Source organism: Pelodiscus sinensis, chromosome 24 (genome assembly GCF_049634645.1).
Source record: "Pelodiscus sinensis isolate JC-2024 chromosome 24, ASM4963464v1, whole genome shotgun sequence".
NCBI classification, from domain to species: domain Eukaryota; kingdom Metazoa; phylum Chordata; order Testudines; family Trionychidae; genus Pelodiscus; species Pelodiscus sinensis.
In genome coordinates this window covers 14,477,471-14,495,597 of record NC_134734.1, presented here as the reverse complement: position 1 = coordinate 14,495,597, position 18,127 = coordinate 14,477,471, and the positions used below count along the sequence as shown (strand labels likewise).

At 54.6% G+C, this 18,127-nt stretch overlaps 1 protein-coding gene across 1 annotated transcript in view; it reads right to left on the bottom strand.

Annotated features, from left to right (window-relative positions):
• Positions 1 to 8,730: 8,730 nt before the first annotated feature.
• The window catches only part of CASQ1 (calsequestrin 1), a 35,945-nt gene continuing 26,548 nt past the window's right edge, over positions 8,731 to 18,127 (bottom strand). The window contains exons 8-11 of the mRNA XM_075908437.1: positions 14,558 to 14,612; positions 13,786 to 13,886; positions 10,871 to 10,945; positions 8,731 to 9,444 (exon numbers count right to left, since the gene is read on the bottom strand). Of these exons, the coding sequence (XP_075764552.1) occupies positions 9,292 to 9,444; positions 10,871 to 10,945; positions 13,786 to 13,886; positions 14,558 to 14,612 (384 nt within the window). The 3' untranslated portion in view covers positions 8,731 to 9,291. The remainder of the gene's footprint in view (positions 9,445 to 10,870; positions 10,946 to 13,785; positions 13,887 to 14,557; positions 14,613 to 18,127) is intronic.

Genomic DNA, 18,127 nt, shown 5'->3' with positions numbered 1-18,127 from the left:
TGCTGGTCCCATGTGCCGGAGAAGGAAAACAAGGGGGCTGGGGTGTCCCCTGGGAGCCAGTTCCATGCTCAGCGTGTGAAGGGATGTGGGAGGTGCTGCAGGAAATGCCTCTGACCGTGAGCGCTCCAGCCAGCTGTGGCTGTGCTGGGCTAAACAGCCACGCAGTGATGGGAATTCAACAGGCTAACAGCCTCAGGAACTGTGGGGCAGCATCTTGCCACGGCTCTGCTGGTGCCCCATAATCCTGCCCCATAGCTCCCTGCTAGCCCAGCCCTGCCCCCCACCTCTGCTGGTGCCCCTCAGTCCTGACCTGCAGCACCCCCCCACTGCTCTCCCCACACCCCTCCTGCACAGCACGGCCATCTCAGATCCAATGGCTCTGACAGCAAATTTCACATGCAGCTTCATTAAGATCCTTCGTTCCCAGTGCATGTCAGTGTCACCTGCTTGGCACCATTGCCGGAGGATTTCAAGGCCAGTCCCTTGCATGCGCTGCCATCCATCTCGCTCCCACCCTGTCCCGAGCAGAGTGAGACCTGAAAGCATTTCCCAGCCGCCCTTCGAACTGCAGTGCCCGGATGAACGGCTGCAGGAGGCGGCTTGTAGAAGCCGTGGGCACAGGCTCCAAGCGGGAAACAGCTGGCAGGGCCTGGAGATCAGCAGCATCTGCAGCAGGAGAGGCTCTGCGGGATGCAGCTGTATCGCAGGTTGCCAGAGGTTGTGGGGTTCTCCCGGAGAACCAGCACAGCAGCCACCAGGGGGCAGCAAACAGGGCAGGGGGGTAGGGACCAGCAGCAAATAGTGACCAGAAGTTTTCTATGCGCACCGTCCTCCCATGCGGGTTCTGAGCCACATGATTCCTGTTTGGCCCAGTTGTGCTTCCCATGGCCCCAAACCCACACCAACAGGGCCTGATCCTTGGAATTTGGCCTCAGACTTCAGTAAAACTCAAGTGTCCTGGCTCCCTCTCCCTCCCACCCCCAGACACCAACCTCCCCTCTCGAGGCCAATCGCACTGAACATTTTCGTTTGTGACCTTGGCCCAATAAGTGGGTGTGTGCTAATGAAGTCGGCAGGTGACACAACGTTGGGGGGTATTGCCCATACGGAGGAGGATGGGAAGATGAAAAGGGTGAGCGGGGACGTGATGCGAGTTTTCAAAATGCATAAAAGGCTGTTACAAGGAGAAGGAAGAAAGTGTGTTCTCTTTAGCCTCTGAGAATAGGACAAGAAGCAATGGACGTAAAATGCAGCAAGTGCAGTTTATGTCGGACATTAGGAAATCATAGACTGCTAGGACTGGAAGGGACCTCGAGGGGGCGTCAAGTCCTGTCCCCTGCCTTCACCCCAGGACAAAGCACCATCTAGATCAGGGGTCGGCAATCTTTCAGAAGGGGCGTGCCAAGATTTGACTTGTTCACTTCTATGTACGGGTCTGTGTGCCATTGATACTTTTTAAAATCAATAATAGTCCCACTTAGTTTTAGCAGCTTCATTCATAAGGAAATGAAGATGCAGATCTCACTGGTTAGTGTGACTCTGGGCTTTGCTTTCCCTGGCTGAGTTCTCTGATTGTGGGCTTGTCGTTTGGTGCTTTAAGCCGCACACAAGCCTCTGTCTCCAGCACCGCTCCACCGGTGATAATGGCAGAACGGCAGCCTGATCCCCTGCCACGGCAGCAGCCACGGCAGCTCCCTGTCACTCCCATGCCACACCGCAGCCCCACCTCCGGCCCCAGCAGCCGCCCCGTGGCCTGCTCCAGGATCAGCTACCATGCGGCCCTAACCTGCCTACAGCCCTTCCCCAGGGCTGAAGCTGGGGCCATAGCTGTGTGGTGACTGCCCAGCTGTCCTGAGTGGTGCCCCCAGTCACCAGAGGAGCCCCTGCCATGGCCACGTGATCCTGGGCCAGCCTGGGAGGCCGGAGGAGCTGCTGCTGTGGCCATGTGGTCCCAGGCTGGCCTCAGAGGCACTGTTGCCTTGGCCATGCGGTCCTGGGCTGGCTCCGGAGGCCAGTGGTGCCATTGCCGTGGGCCACGTGGTCCCAGGCCAGCCTTGGAGGCACCGTTGCCATGGCCATGTGGTCCTGGGCTGGCTAAGGAGGCCACACAGTCCCAGGCCAGCTCCAGAATTCGGAGGCGCCACTGAGGAGCTGCTGCCTCAGCCCCAGCACTGCCTCCTCTGACCACCGCCAGGCGCAGTGCAGCCTAGCCTGCTGCCGGGGAAGAAGGCAGGCTCCAGCGGCAGTATGGGCTCCCTGCTGTGTGGGGGAGGCACGGGACTCAGCTCCCTGTGTGCCGCTCAAAATTGGCTGGCTTGACATAGGTTGCCAGCCCCAACCTAGATTATCCCTGATAGATGTTTGTCTAATCCGCTGTTAAATATTTCCAGAGAGGAAGATTCCACAATCTCCCTGGGCAATTTATTCCAGTGTTTGACCACCCTGACAGGGAGGAAGTTTTTCCTAATGTCCAACCTAAACCTCCCTTGCTTCAGTGTAAGCCCATTGCTCCTTGTCCTATCTTCAGAGGCCAAGGAGAACAATTTTTCTCCTGCCTCCTTGTAACACTCTTTTAGGTACTTGAAAATGTCTATCATGTCCCATCAGCCTTCTCTTCCCTAAACTAAACAAGCCCAATGCTTTCAGCCTTCCCTCATATCTCATGTTTTCTAGACCTTTAATCAGTTTCCTTGCTCTTCTCTGGGCCCTCTCCAATTTCTCCACATCTTTCCTAAAATGTGGTGCTCAGAACTGGACACAATACTTCAGCTGAAACCTAAACTGTGCAGAGTAGAGCGGAAGAATGTGTCTCGCAACACACCTGTTAATGCATCCCAGAATCATGTTTGCCAAGGGAGGTTGTGGAATCTCCATCATCAGTGATTTTTAAGAGCAGGTTAGACAAATCCCTGTCAAGGATGGTCTGATAATACAGGCAGTCCCCAGGTTACGTACAAGATAGGGACTGTAGGTTTGTTCTTAAGTTGAATTTGTATGTAAGTCGGAACTGGTACATATTGTAGGGGAAACTCTAGCCAAACATTTCTCCAGAGCTCAGTTTTATTCTCCCACACCTCACTTCCCTCCATCCTTTATTCTCAAGCTGAGGTGTCTGCTGAGAAAAGCCGCTCCGCATCTCCCTGGTCTGCTGTGGGGGGAGGGGTACGGGCGCTAGCTTCGCGTCTCCCTGGTCTGCTGGAGGGAAGCAGCTAGTGCGGGGTTGCCTCACCCCGTTTGTAAGTAGGGATCTGATGTAAGTCGGATCCATGTAACCCGGGGACTGCCTGTACTTAGTCCTTCCCTGTGTGCAAGGGAGTGGACTAGAAGACATCTCCCAGTCCCTATGGTTCTATGATCCTACAAGAAGATCCGGATGACTTTGAAAACTGGAGTATTAGAAATGGAATAAAATGCGATAGTGCAAAGTGTGAGGTTATGTACTTATCCCTCGTCTGCACTAGGGAGTTAGTTGGACATAACATGCAGGGCGTCCACACTACCAAGCCTGCTATTTAGAAATAATGGGATGTCTGGTTCGAAATAATAACTCCTGCTTTCCATGAGGAAGAACACTTATTTCAAAATTGTTATTTCGGGAGTTATTATTTCCAAGTATGTTATTTTGAAATAACTATCTGGTCTGGACATGGCCTAAGGGACTCCCAACAAGAATGTTTGCTATTAAGCTTGGGGGCACAGCAGAGGTGGAGAAAGACCTGGGTGTGTGGATTGATCACAGGATGACGATGAGCAGTCAATATGAAAAAGGTTAGTGTGAGCCTAGGCTGCATCAGGCGTGTTATTTCCACTACAGACAGGGAAGTGTTGGTACGATGATATGAGGCACTGCTGAGACCCATCAGGAACAGCGTGCATAATTCTGGTCTTCCCTTGGGTAAGCAAGAGACACTGGAATGGGAGCAGGTGCAGAGAAGGGCTACTAGGATGATGTGAGGAATGGAAAAGCTACCTTCCAAGAGGAGACTCCAGGAGAGAGGCTTGTTTAGCTTAACCAGATGGAGGCTGAGCAGAGCCCTGATTGCTCCCTATAAATACACCAGCGGGATAAATACCAGGAAGGGGATTATTTAGGTTAAATCCCAAAGTGGACACAAGAACTACTGCAATAAACTGGCCACCAACAAGTTTAGGCTTAAAATTAGGCCAATGTTTCTAAGCATGCGAGGAGGGAAGGTCTGGCACAGCCACCCAAGGGGCACAGTGCGGGGGCAAAAAACTTACCTGGCTTCCTGAGCTTGATCAGTTTCTGGAGGGGCTGATGCAATGTAACTGTCAGCAGGGCTGTGTAGCTGATCTGCGACTGCTCACAGCAAATATCTCCCGTGGCCAGAGATGGGACCTTAGATGGGGAGGCTGTGAATGACGGTGGAGAATTCTTTCCCAAAGATCTGGCTGGTGTTTCTTGCCCACATGCGTAGGGTCAGACCGATTGCCACATTTAGGTTCAGGAAGGAATTTTCCCCCAGGTGAGATGGGCAGAAATTCTGTGGGGGTCCTCTGGAGCATGGGGCTGGGGTCGCTTGCTGATTGAAACGTGTGTAAGCGGTGGGGTTGCTGTAACTTGGAAGTCTGTAAGGATTAGAGGATGCTAGTCACTCAGCCAGAGGTTGGGGTCTCTTACAGGAGTGGGCGGGCAAGGTTCAGAGGGTCTGTGATGTGTAAAAGGCCAGACTAGATAATCATGGTAGTGTCTTCTAACTTGGAAGTTTAGGAGAACTAGAACTCAGAAGTCCTGCCCATCTCCCCTCACTCTACCATTAGACACTGCTCCCCTCCCAAGCTGGGCACAGAACCCCCAAATCTCAACAGCCAGTTCCCTGTAGCGATGTAAAATCCCATTGAATCAGTTAACTGGTTAAACATTATGCTGAACCATTTAACTGTTTAAACAGGGGCCGGTGTACCACTGGGCTGGTTAACCATAACTGGCAAGCATCACCCGGTAATGATGATGCTTACTGGTTAGCCAATAAACCGGTTAACCATTCATATCCCTAGTTCCCTGCTGTAACCACCTGGCTCAACACCTACCCGGCTTTAGAGTGCTTGCTGTTAATAGAACAGAGGCGGGTTCATGCATTTTTAATTTTAAAGTCTGTTGCCATACTAGAGGCTTTTTAGATAGACATTTATTTATTTAAATGTAAACTCTGCCTTGGGGCTGGGAACCCGGCCACAGCAAACATGAGCAAGGGAAGGTGAACTTGACTAGCAGTGGCATGTGAAACTGACTCGACCTAGGAATGGCCCCATAGGTTCAGACTAGCTGTCCTGTCTCTGATGGGGGCTGCAGGGGCCCAAGGGGAAAATCCCTAAGGCAGCTCTGGCATGGACCTCACTGGGCATCTTGCAGGGATTCTCACCCACATCTGCAGGGGAGGGAGGGACCAATCATTTAGGGATGGAAACTGCCATTCGTCCTGCACCAGCCTTGCGGTGGCTGTTGTTGGTGTGAAGGGCCCAGCTCATGGCTGGCAGCAACACAGGCCACTTCACGTACTTAACCCGTCGTCAGCTCAGCCCACGCCAAACCAATGCTGGGCTGGTAAGAGACCCAGTGCTCTGGGGAAATGGTTTGCCAGCAGGAGAGGGGCCGGCGGGCCTGACCCAGCCTGCTGCACACAGTCAGGAGGGGAGACACTGGGGCTCCCATCTGGGACCAAACTCCCTAACCTGGGCAGGCTGCAGAGGCTCCAAGCTGTAGCCTCAAATTGACACAGGAGCAGATGGGAAGTTGCTGAGTTTCCTGGCAGCAGAGGGGATAGAACCTGGCACCTCTTGCTCTCCAACAACAGTGGGAAACCTTTGCTGGGTCAGGGGGCCGCTGACCCACAGAAGAAATCAGTTGGGTGGCTGCACAAAAAACCGGACTGAGAAGCAGAAAGACACTCCCCACATTCCCCTCACACACCAGAGCCTAGGGGGGCCCAGGCCAGTAGATTTTGTGGCCCCTCCACACTCTGGAGTGGGGCCAAAAACGAGGAGTTCAGTGTGTGGGCGGGAACTGCCGGGAAGTGGACTTGGGGTGTGGAGTCTGGACAGGAGGGAGGGTGCGGGAGTGAGTAGGGAGTTAGTGGGTTGAGGAGGGTGGTAGGGTGCAGGAGCAGGCTCGGGGTGGCAGGGCTGGGTGGGAGGGGGGCTGCAGGGCTGGAGAACCAGCCTGGCTCCTCAATGCTGGGTGGGAAGCCCTGAGCCTTGGGGCCAGACCCAGGCAAGCCAGGGGCCGGACCTGGCCCCCGAGCATTTGTTCCTCACCCCTGTTCTAAAAGTCCCCAAGTGTTGCAGGAGAACTGCTGTGACAGCGCGGTGGCCCACACCAGAGTCACTCCGTTTCCAGGCAGTAGCGCAGTGGCCCGCACCGGAGTCACTCCGTTTCCAGGCAGTAGCGCAGTGGCCCGCACCGGAGTCACTCCGTTTCCAGGCAGTAGCGCAGTGGCCCGCACCGGACTCACTCCGTTTCCAGGCAGTAGCGCAGTGGCCCGCACCGGAGTCACTCCGTTTCCAGGCAGTAGGGCAGTGGCCTGCACCGGAGTCACTCCGTTTCCAGGCAGTAGCGCCAAGACTAAGCCAGCGCGTGACAAGCTGAGTTTGACCCTGATGGGAGCGCTTTAAGGAATGAGCCAAAGATACAATCTGCATTGGGTTCCGTTATTCAAGGCTCCAATATTAGCACCACGAGACACTTGCCCCTCTTGGCCTCATCCGCATGCCCCTGTACATGGGCACCCAAACACCCAGGCACACACAACCCCTGTGCAGGTACATGCATGGATGCCTACACACACCCAACCTGCATCCAGTCATCCCCGCTTCCCCCCAGCAGGCTGGGCTGTCTGAGCCCCCCAGCTGGGCCATTGGTTGGAGCTTGCAGCTAATGCAGCATAGGCCCGGTATCCTTAGCAACGCCAGCTGCCTGGGAACAGCGAGGAGTCGCTGCAACTCAGGTTCTGGCATCTGCCACTTCGCCGGAGCTGCAGCTAGACCCACAGGGTGCAGTGTTCCCCCATCCTGCCCAAACATGGAGGATGGGCAGGAGGATGGGCAGCTGGTGTAGCGAGGCACCCATGGGTCCTGCTGGCCCTATTCTCGTGTTCTAGTTCCATGCCCAAAATCTAGTGGGACGTTCACTGGTGGGTTTGAGCCAATCAAAAGTCTTCTGTGGACCAATTTTTTGGGATGAAACAACTTTTAGAATGACGTGACAATATGACATGGAAATGGCTCAGATTTGAGAGTTTGGTACTGAAATGAAGCAAAATGGGGGGAAAAAACCCCTATTTGCATGTAGATTCACAACAAATATCCAGTTGCTTTTTGGGTTTTTACTCCTTGTTTTTCCTGGGACGTACTGGCTGGGGGGGGGGGGGGGGGGGGAGAAGAGGGGGACAGCAGCAGGGGAGGAGGAAGTAAAGTGTAAACTGAATATTTTCCATTTTGACTGAGTCAAAACAACCCAAACATTTTTACACACACACACAAAACCCATTTTTCTCACATACACTCTCTTTACCGCCACTCTACATTTTTCACAGCACATCCTTCCTTGCCAAATTCAAATGACTAGGCTCCTGCCACCATTGCATTTTGCACTTGGAGTTTTTTATATCATGTCCCCTCCCCTGCCCCCAATTCGGCTCCTTGGTTCCCAGGAGGAGGCTGGCTGAGACATGGATGTGCTCTTTGAAGGCCACTGCAGAACAATCACACAGGGATTTTCTTCACGCAGTCAACCTGTGGAACTCCTTGCCAGAGGATGTTGTGAAGACCAGGACTTGAGGGACGACAGGATACTGTCTAGTCTAGATGGACTTTTGGTCTGACCCATTCTGGCTATTCTAATGTTAATCCAGTCACCACAGCTCCGTTCCCGACTTGGTTAAACAGACTCTTCCTTTAATATTGACAAACTTATGAATGTGCTCAGATACTGATCATCTGGAGGACAGTCAGTGGGATGTGGCTGGGCCCTATGCCCCCCAAGCATGGGCTCAGTGCCCTTCCCAGTAGCCTGGACCATACAGTCCCTGATGGACAGTGTCTTGAGAGACCAAGCCCCGGAAAAGCTACCTCATTGTTTGAACCAAATAAATCAAACAGTCCAGAAGCCCCTTGTGGTTCTCACTGTTCTTTTTTAATCCCTTTGGTTGTTACAATATTGATCTGTACAAAGTTGTTTAAAAATATACAAATTGTACATTGGCTGCTCCCCCGCGAGGGAGGGCGTGTGGGGGTGGCACCATGTTGTTCCATGAGAGGAGGTAGGGGCGCATCATGATGTGATGGACTCAGCAGAGAACGCTGAACAAGAGTCCACACAGGGACATTAGGGAGGGAGGAGCTGGCTGTGGAGCAGGAGAAACATGCAGAGTGGACTTTTATCTCAGGTTGGCAAAGAGCAATTTTAAGGGACAGATTTCCTCAGATTTGGCCTTCGGTTTGTCTGCACGCTTATTTACACTTTGTAATGGACTGACTATGGGTGTACAGAGCACAGTTGGCCTCTACTGTGGGACTGGAGCTGCTCTACAGTGTGTCATGAGCCCTATAGAGCTGAAAGAGAATGGGGATTCTCCTTTCACTCTGGCTTTTACGAGGCTAGGGTCTGAGTTCTAACCCAAGATGTTTCCATTGAGCTGTAATGGCCTAATTTTCCCTCTGCAAATTCAGGGGAGGGATTTGAGAGCACAATGAAAGCCAATGAGACTTGGGTTCCTCCGCTGGTTTTGAAACTCTCCTCCTTCAGTGTTTGGCTCAGGAAGGGTGAACACCTGTCCCTTGGCAGGGAAAGGGTGACTCTCCTGGGTTTACTGCAAGGGAGGGAGCGCCCGGGCTGCTGGTGACACACAGAAGTCAGTGTGGGATGCCCATGGCAAGGGACTTGGCAACTCCAGGCTCACATGTGCTGAGATCAAAATCCAGACGGGCCGCTCCATGCTGCCTGGGTGCTCTGCGGGTGGCAGACAGAGAGAGGAAAGGAGAGGGGGCAGACAGACTCTGGGGAGGGGGGAGGATTGTCCCCAGTGGGCCCAATCTCCCCCCTGGAGTCAGCGTCCTGCAGGGGGTAGCGTGGGGACGGGGGACGCAGGCTTCAGTCGGATCCATACAAAAAGGCGTTATCACTGGAGTCTGCTGGTGTTCTTTGCTGTGGCGCGGCCACGGACCAAACGCTGCCGTCACTCCCACCCCTGAAACCCTGGGGGGTGGCACGGGTGCGACCCGGGCAGGGCCTGGCCGTGTGGGTCCGGCAGGCAGGGGACTCCCCCCGAGAGGCTAATCATCATCGTCGTCGTCATCATCATCGTCGTCATCGTCATCGTCCTCCGTGTTGATCTCCCCCTCCAGCACGTCCTCGAGCCAGTCCTCCAGCTCCTGTGCTGACGGCAGGTCTTCCTCATTGTCCATCTGCATCCAGATGCTGTCGGCCTGCGGGGGCGGGAGGAGCCGTGAGGCGCGGGGCGAGGGCCAAGGCGAAAGCAAGCCTGCGCCGGGCCCCGCTAAGAGAGTGACTCCCAAGGGGGGGAGGGCTCTGTATGCAGCCGGCCGGCGTACGCGGGTGGGCCTGAGTCAGCCCCCTGGGCGGCGCAGCCACGGCGCACCCAGACTCCGGGCAGCACGGTCCCTGCCACCCCAAGCTCCCCGCACCCCTCCCACTCCCTGACCTGACTCTTTCATCCAACACACTCCTCACACCCCTGCCCTGACTCCTGGAGCCAGACTCCAATCACCTGCCCTGAGCTCCCCCTCCACACCAGCACCCCCCAATCACCTGCCCTGAGCTCCCCCTCCACACCGGCACCCCCCAATCACCTGCCCTGAGCTCCCCCTCCACACCGGCACCCCCCAATCACCTGCCCTGAGCTCCCCCTCCACACCAGCACCCCCCAATCACCTGCCCTGAGCTCCCCCTCCACACCAGCACCCCCCAATCACCTGCCCTGAGCTCCCCCTCCACACCGGCACCCCCCAATCACCTGCCCTGAGCTCCCCCTCCACACCGGCACCCCCCAATCACCTGCCCTGAGCTCCCCCTCCACACCAGCACCCCCCAATCACCTGCCCTGAGCTCCCCTTCCACACCGGCACCCCCTAGTCACCTGCCCTGAGCCGCCTCCACACCCGCACCCCCAATGACCTGTCCTGAGCCCCCTCCACATCCGCACCCCCAATCACCTGCCCTAAGCCCCCTCCACACCCTGAGCCCTCCCACACCCGCACCCCCAATCACCTGCCCTGAGCCCCCCCACACCGGCACCCCCAATCACCTGACCTGAACCCACTCCCCAAGGGGAGGCTGTGATAGGACAGTACCTGTAAGAAAGGTAAGTTACTTGCACCCCTGGGCCAGGGAAGGGAATCAACCGGCCGTGGAGGTCGGAGACAGGGTCAGCCCGGGTGCTGGCTCCAAGGATTGGGCCATGGCTGCCGAGCTCCCTTGTCTCTGCAAAGGCCAAGGGGCAGCCTGGGATGTACCCAGCTCTGGGCATCACCAGGGGCCTCCAGGTCTGGCCCATAATTCATTCAGGCTCCAGGCTGGATGTTCCGTGGTCCAGTGTGTGCCATAGGGCCCGGACAGTAGCAGGGCCGGGATGCTGAGTGGAGCCAGTGCCGGGGCATTTCTGACACTGACCGATCTGTGCAGAGCGCACAGGACCAAGCATGTCAGAAGCGTGTTCCCTGGTTTTCCCTGGGCTGTGACACACCTCCCTGGTTTTCCCTGGGCTGTGACACACCTCCAGCACATGTTGGAAACACAGGCCGGGGCCCCATCCCCAGGGACTGGCAGAGAAGCTGACTCCCACCCAGACCGGTTTGGACACTCGGGCATCTGCTGCAGGTTTGTTATACTCACATCTGTGACATTGACCACACCAATCTGGGGCTGAGACAGGTCGATATCAAACGTCTTCTCCCAGTATGGGATCAGCTGAAGGGGAAGAAAAAGAGCAAAGGATCCTGAGCACTGCAACAAAGCAATGCCTGTGCTGAACCATGCCACCGGATCTAAATGGAGACTCCTCATTAGTTGTTAGCACTATAGGGCTTCTGACACACCATCAAACTGTTCAGGTTTCATTCAGCAGAGGGCAGCGGTGACACTCCCTACTCATTGTATTTCACATTCTAATCTACAACCAGTGCCCTCCCCGGCAAGGCAGATTCACCCTGAGGGGCAGGTGGCAGAATATGAAACACTTGTTCTCCCTACAAAAGGATTTTTCCCTCTCTCAGTATTCACACCTCCTCATCAACTGTTGGGAGTGGCCACAACCACTGACTGAACTGGCCCCATTAGCACCGCTCCTCCACTTGATAAGGTAACGCCCTGCTTTTCATGTGCTGGTCTACTTAATTTCCACTCTATGCATCTAAGCTGATGCCCTAATAAATCGGCTAGTCTCTAAGGTGCCACGGGACTCTTCATTTTTGCAGCTACAAATTAACACAGCTTCCCCCCTGAAATTGTGCATGGGCTCTTGGTACATGGCATGGCCCATCCCACAGCCCTGGAGGCTCTCATCCGTCTGCATGCACCAAAACTGCATTAGGGGCAGCTGGGAGTGGCTGGGGAAGGGGCAGCTGAGGTGGCTGAGGGAAGGGCACTTGAGTTGGCTGGGGGAGGGGCAGCTGGAAATGGCTGGGGGAGGGGCTTTTTGCAGCAGGTCTCCAAAGCTTAGGCCGTGCTATATGGCGAGGGGCATCTGCACCCAGCAGGCCCCGTGGTTCCTGTGCTGAGCCCTGTGGGCCGCGGGAGATGGCTGTGTTCCTGCTGCAGAGCTCTGGGGCAGATGTGACCAGCAGGGGATGTCCCCCGCGGATCCCTGGGACAAGGCCCATGGGGCGGGAACGTCTGGCAGGCTAGGGGTGGTCGTGCAGCGTGCAGTGACGGGGCAGCCCCTAGGCGCAGCCCGCTGCAGTTCACCAAGCCTGCCTCGAAGGAGACTTTTACTCTGGGCGAGGTCAAGGTCTGACCATTTCTCCTACTGTCCCGTGGGCTGCACCCCACTGCACCCTCAAGGAGACAGCTCTCCCATGCCTGCCAGGGGTAGGGAGGCATCACTCAGCTAGGGCAGGTGGAGCTGGCCTGTACCTTAACCCAGTATTTCCTGGCTGTCTCGGAGGTGCAGCCAGGTTTCTGGAAAAGCTCAGGGCCCTGCACTAACTGTGCTCGGAGAGTGAGTCTGTCTGTCCGTGCGTCTATCACAGGCCTGGCAGACCAAAGTGCCCAGCTGGAATCCGCCTGGTTCACCTGAGTGCTACTACTGTCAAGGGAGGATTATAAGGACGTGTTTTGAGATGCTACCAGCATTCATCCCCTACAGGAATATCTGAGCGGTTGTGCTGGGAGCCTCTGGGACGGTCAATCGCCAGAGAGGAGAGAGACATGAACTAGCGTGATGTGCTCAACTCCCTGTGGCCCAGGCTGCCCGTCAGAGAAGGGCCAGCCACACACATCGGGGGGAGGGGTGTTAAAGAGGACCACAGACCCTGGTTGTTCTTTTGTCTTTGTGAGATGAGTTATGCAAGTTGATTCCTCCCCTCCGCGGAGTGTGCAGCTCCGGGATACAAGCCCCTGTCCAGACACTGGATCTCTGTTCTCCCCAAAGTGTGTGTGTGTGGGGGGGGGGGGGGGGGGGAGGGACAGACAAGGGGGGAAGCAAGGTTTTCCAAACATAAGCAAGAGATCCCCAGCCGCTTAGCTTAGGTTAGCCCAGGGGTCTGCAACCTTCTTAAGCATGAGATCACTTTTGGAACTGAAGTGCAATTCAGGATTGACCTCAGACCCAAACACCTTTTCCCGCCTTCTCCCCACCCCTTCTCTGAGGCCCCGCCCCTCCTCACTCCATCCTCCCTCGCTCCCCTATCCTCACTCACTTTTATCAAGCGGGGGGGGGGGGGGGGGGCAGAGGGCTGGGGTGTGGGGAAGGGGGATGCAGGCTCTGGTCTTGGGTTAAAGGATTTGGAGTGTGGGAGGGGGGTTCTGAGCTGAGCCTGGGGCAGGGAGCTGTAGTGTGGGAGGGGCTTCAAGGTGCAGGCCTTGGGAGGGAGTTTGGGTGCAGGAGGACTCAGGGCTAGGGCCGGGGTTTGGGGTGCAGGAGGGATTCAGGACTGGGGCTGGGGTTCAGAATGCAGGCTCCAGCTGGGAACCACTGGGTGGTGGTGCAGTGGGGCTAAGCTGGTGCCCCGCACCACTCAGAAAAGCAGCCAGCAAACTCTTCATCCCTGCCCCCCCTGCTCTGGGGAGGTGGGGTACAGGTGGGGGGAGGAGCACCCTGACATCAGCACCCCCTCTTCTACTTCCTGTGCCCTACACAGCAAGCAGGAGACTCCTGGGGGTGGGGGGCACCTCCAGGGCAGAGGGCAGGAGGGGCAGATGAAGAGGCACTTGACGGCCTCCTGGCCAAACCAGTCAGGATCACCTGTCAAAGGCTCGAAGATCTACCTGTAGATCTACCGGTGGGGGACCACTGGGTTAGCCCTACAGGACATACAGCACTTGCTTTTGATAGCGGCTTCTCTTACCTTTGACCCTGAAGATTGTAATTCATGTGTGTATCTTTGTTTACCTGGAGAGGCCAGAGCAGGGTCTTACAGCCAGGGCCCCTGGTGGGTGGTCCCTCAGTGGGCAGAAAGGCCCCTCAGGAGGGTGGGGGGAGGTTCTCTCACTGATCACACCCTGAGCCCGCAGCTACACCTGTCCCTTGAGCTGGCCACCAGGGAGCCTGGCGCCACAGAGCAGCTCCAGAACGGGAGGGCTCCACGTACCAGGGGAAAGTCCTCTGGGTCGATCCAGATGATGCTCAGGTCGGGATTGTCCGTATTGTCCTGGGCAACGTCCTTCAGGATCTCCAGGAACTCGTAACCATCTGTGCCCAGAGAGAGCAGCCGGGTGAGGGACCCGGGCAAGTGGTCGCTGCCCCAGGGAGCCAGGCTGAGCTCTGTGAGCCCCAGGGGAGGGGCCTCGCAAGCCATCTCCCTCCCACCGCATGCCAAGCACCCCACCTGTACCTCCCTCTCCCTATGCAGTAACATCCAGCATGTGGGGCTCCGGATCCCTCCCAACTTATCAACACCCCCCAAAGCCCCTTCCCAGGCACCCGGCTCCTGCTCCCACCACCTCAGCACCCCAGCTCAGCAGCATCATGGGAAGGAGGGAGCTGTGCCCACCCACGCTGCAGTGGAACAGACACAGCATAATTCCTACAAGCTGCTGCCCTTTGGCCCTGGTGCCACCTTCATGTGTCTATTTCACCAGCGCAAACTTCCAGGGGTACCAGCCCCACCTGCTCCCGCTGCCCTCTCCCCCTCTCCCAGCAGCCAGACTTCTGCAGAACAGCTTAGCCCGAGCGCTGGGCACCTGACCCTCCTGCAGCCTCATAACGAAGCAGTCAGAGTGCCCCCCAGGGGCCAGCCAGGGGCCAGCCAGCACCCCTCATCGGAGGATTCTGTGCCCGGGCCCGCTGAGCACCCCCGCGGGGCGGTGCCCCTGGCTCTCTGCTCAGCTGCTCTGGATCTCTGCGCCAGCTGCAGCGCTCACCAGGGTCGTCCTCCTCTGCGAAGGCCACAATGTGGATTCCGTCCATGTCGTCCTCCTGGGAAGGGGAGCAGAAAGTCACCGGTCACCAGGTGCGTCCACCTTCCTGTGCCTGCTCGTGTGTGTGGGCGTGTGTGTGGCGGCATGTGGCACAGACAGCACCCCCATGCAAACAGGCAGGAGTGAGGTGCAGAATACGTTCGGGCCAGGGGATCAGCTGGGAGATGTGTAGCTCTGCACACTCATCCACAGCCCGGCAGGCACAGAAATGCAGGCACCCTCCCCCCCAGCATTCACACACGATGGGTATGTCTACACTACCCCGCTAGTTCGAACTAGCGGGGTAATGTAGGCATACCGCACTTGCAAATGAAGCCCGGGATTTGAATTTCCCGGGCTTCATTTGCATAAGCGGGGAGCCGCCATTTTTAAAACCCCGCTGGTTGGAACCCCGTGCATCGCGGCTACACGGGGCACGAACTAGGTAGTTCGAACTAGGCTTCCTAGTTCGAACTACCGTTACTCCTCATTTCACGAGGAGTAACGGTAGTTCGAACTAGGAAGCCTAGTTCGAACTACCTAGTTCGTGCCCCGTGTAGCCGCGCTGCACGGGGTTCCAACCAGCGGGTTTTAAAAATGGCGGCTCCCCGCTTATGCAAATGAAGCCCGGGAAATTCAAATCCCGGGCTTCATTTGCAAGTGCGGTATGCCTACATTACCCTCCTAGTTCGAACTAGGAGGGTAGTGTAGACATACCCGATCTACCTTGACTTTAACAAAGCTTTTGATACGGTCTCCCCTATAACTCTTCCCAGCACGATAAGGAAGTGTGGATGGGATAAATGGACTATAAGGTGGACAGAAAGCTGGCTAGACTGTCGGGCCCAACAGGTAGTGATCAATGGCTCAATGTCTGGTTGGTGGTTGGTTTCAAATGCAGTGCCTTAAGGCCGGTTTTGTTCAACATCTTTATTAATGAGCCAGACGAGGGGATGGATTGCACCCTCAGCAAGTTTGCCGATGACACTAAGCTAGGGGGAGAAGTAGATATGCTGGAGCGCAGGGATAGGGTCCAGAGTGACCTAGACGAATTGGAGGGTTGGGCCAAAAGAAATCTGATGAGGTTCAATAAGGACAAGGGCAGAGTCCTGCACTTTGGACGGAAGAATCCCAAGCATTGTTACAGGCTGGGGACCGAATGGCTAAACTGAAGTTTGGCAGAAAAGGACCTGGGGATTACAGTGGATGAGAAGCTTGATATAAGTCAACAGTGGACCCTTGTAGCCAAGAAGGCTAACAGCATATTAGGGTGCATTAGGAGGAGCACTGCCAGCAGATCTAGAGAACTGATTATTCCCCTTTGTTCAGCTCTGGCGAGGCCACATCTGGAGTATTGTGTCCAGTTCTGGGCACTACAGAAAGGATGTCTACACTACATTCAGTTCTGTCGACAAAGCAAGCTGCTTTGTCGACATGGTAGTGTAGACGCAAAGGACAGTTTACATGCAATAACACCTTCTGTCGACAGAAACTCTGTCGACAGAAGGCGTTATGCCTCGTAAAATGAGGTTTACCAGCATCGACAAAACTGCTGAGTTCTGTCGACGTTATGTTGACAGAACTCAGCGGTAGTGTAGACGCAGGTTTAGTTTTGTCGACAAAACTCTGTAGTCTAGACACACCCCCTGTTTACCTCAGACCATTTCTCTAATTTGTCCGGATCATTTTTAATTATGACCCTATCCTCCAACTCAGTTGCAACCCCTCCCAGCTTGGTATCATCTGCAAACTTAATAAGCATCCTCTCTATACCAATATCTAAATCATTGATGAAGATATTGAACAGAACCGGCCCCAAAACAGCCCCCCAAAACAAGCTCACATCCCCATTCACCCCCTGCACACTCATCAGTGCCCCCAATGCTAACTCTGGTGCAGGCCCTCATCCACCCTAGCACAGACATTCACAGCCCAGCACACACCTGAACGCAAATGTGCACAGCCCAGTCACACTCTGGTAGAGACACATCCGTATAGATCCATACCGAAGATCCCAACCACACTGCCTGCCCACATCCTCCCACCTACCCTGTACCACCACACTCATGTCCATATACTTCCACCTGTGCACCGCATGCTCACAGCTGTCTGGCAAAATACACCCACTGACCAGGTGCACCCAAAGATTGACACGCACAGAAATCTACATGCACATGCCAAAGTACACACATGACATTGTGGAAGTGCCCCTACTTTGTTACGCATACATGGATTTGGATATATGTACACATGCATGCACCCACCTAGGCAAGTGTACACAGCCTTCTGCACATGCATACATGCACACTACTTATAGGAATCCATGCCGCACAAAAAGAAACAGTCAGGTGTTGACACAGTCTCAGCTCTGCGAGTGTAATGCCAGCCGGCGGAACTAAACCTGGGATCTCTGGAGCTTAGTGCATGAGCCCCTACTGCATGAGCTAAAAGCCAGCTGGCGCTCAGCTAAGGCTATAGAGCAAACTTCTTCCTTTCCTCTTTAAGTGGTCTAAGTGCCACTCCATGGGCCAGTACACCACACCTACCAGGCATGTGTTTTACATAAACACACCATGCACATGCCAATCACATGTACACACACCCTGCACAAACCAGACACACAGAGAAAGTGCACATACATATACACGCATGCAACACACTTATATGTGCACAGACTCACATACTAGATACATCCCCTCCACACAGACATATACCTGGTAACATTAACCTCTTCCTCCAACAGACACACAGACAGAACACCTCCAAACTAAAGACCAAGGCAGCTCAGAAAATAACAGGACCAGAGAGATTTTAGTGTTAGTGTTTATTTCTATAGGCTATCACATACAGGAAACATACAGCTTCTGTTTCTTAGCTATTTGTGAAATGTACTATAAAGCAGATTAGCAATAGGCACCCATAGGAAAGGAAGAGATAAAATAGATTCTTTTAAAGGGGAAAATATCTTACAAAATCACCACCATCTTTGTGATTTAAAAAAGATGTGAAATATATAATGGGACATGGCGAGGCTAAAAATTAGAGGCCCTGTTTTCAATCTTGGGTGCTCTGATTTTTCTGAGCGTGCAGAACTGCCCTTGAAGTTAGATTCAGAGCTTCTGGAAAATCGGGCCAGTTATTTGGTTGCCTAGGTATAGATACAGGTGCCTGATTTTAGTTTGAAAATGTGGACCCTGTATTGTTTAGAGATCAAATTCCCTTCTCTGTGCTATGGACACCATGGCTGGTTGTGAAAACAGAGAGCATCCCAAACTTCTAATTTATGCGGCTCATTTTCACTTGCTTGTCAAATTTCAGGCCAGTTTCCCTTTCTAGTCAATTTCACTTTCTAGTCTACTCAATTTCACTTTTTCTTTTCCTGCACCTGCCAAAAGCTATTGCCTTTCAGCTGCTGAAGAAACAGAAAATTGTTTTGATGGACATAAGAAAAAAAAAAAGTCATGCAACCATTTCTATTAACATTAGTTTTGTAAAAACTTTACTATATCTGGTCCCCACCCCTCCCCCACATCA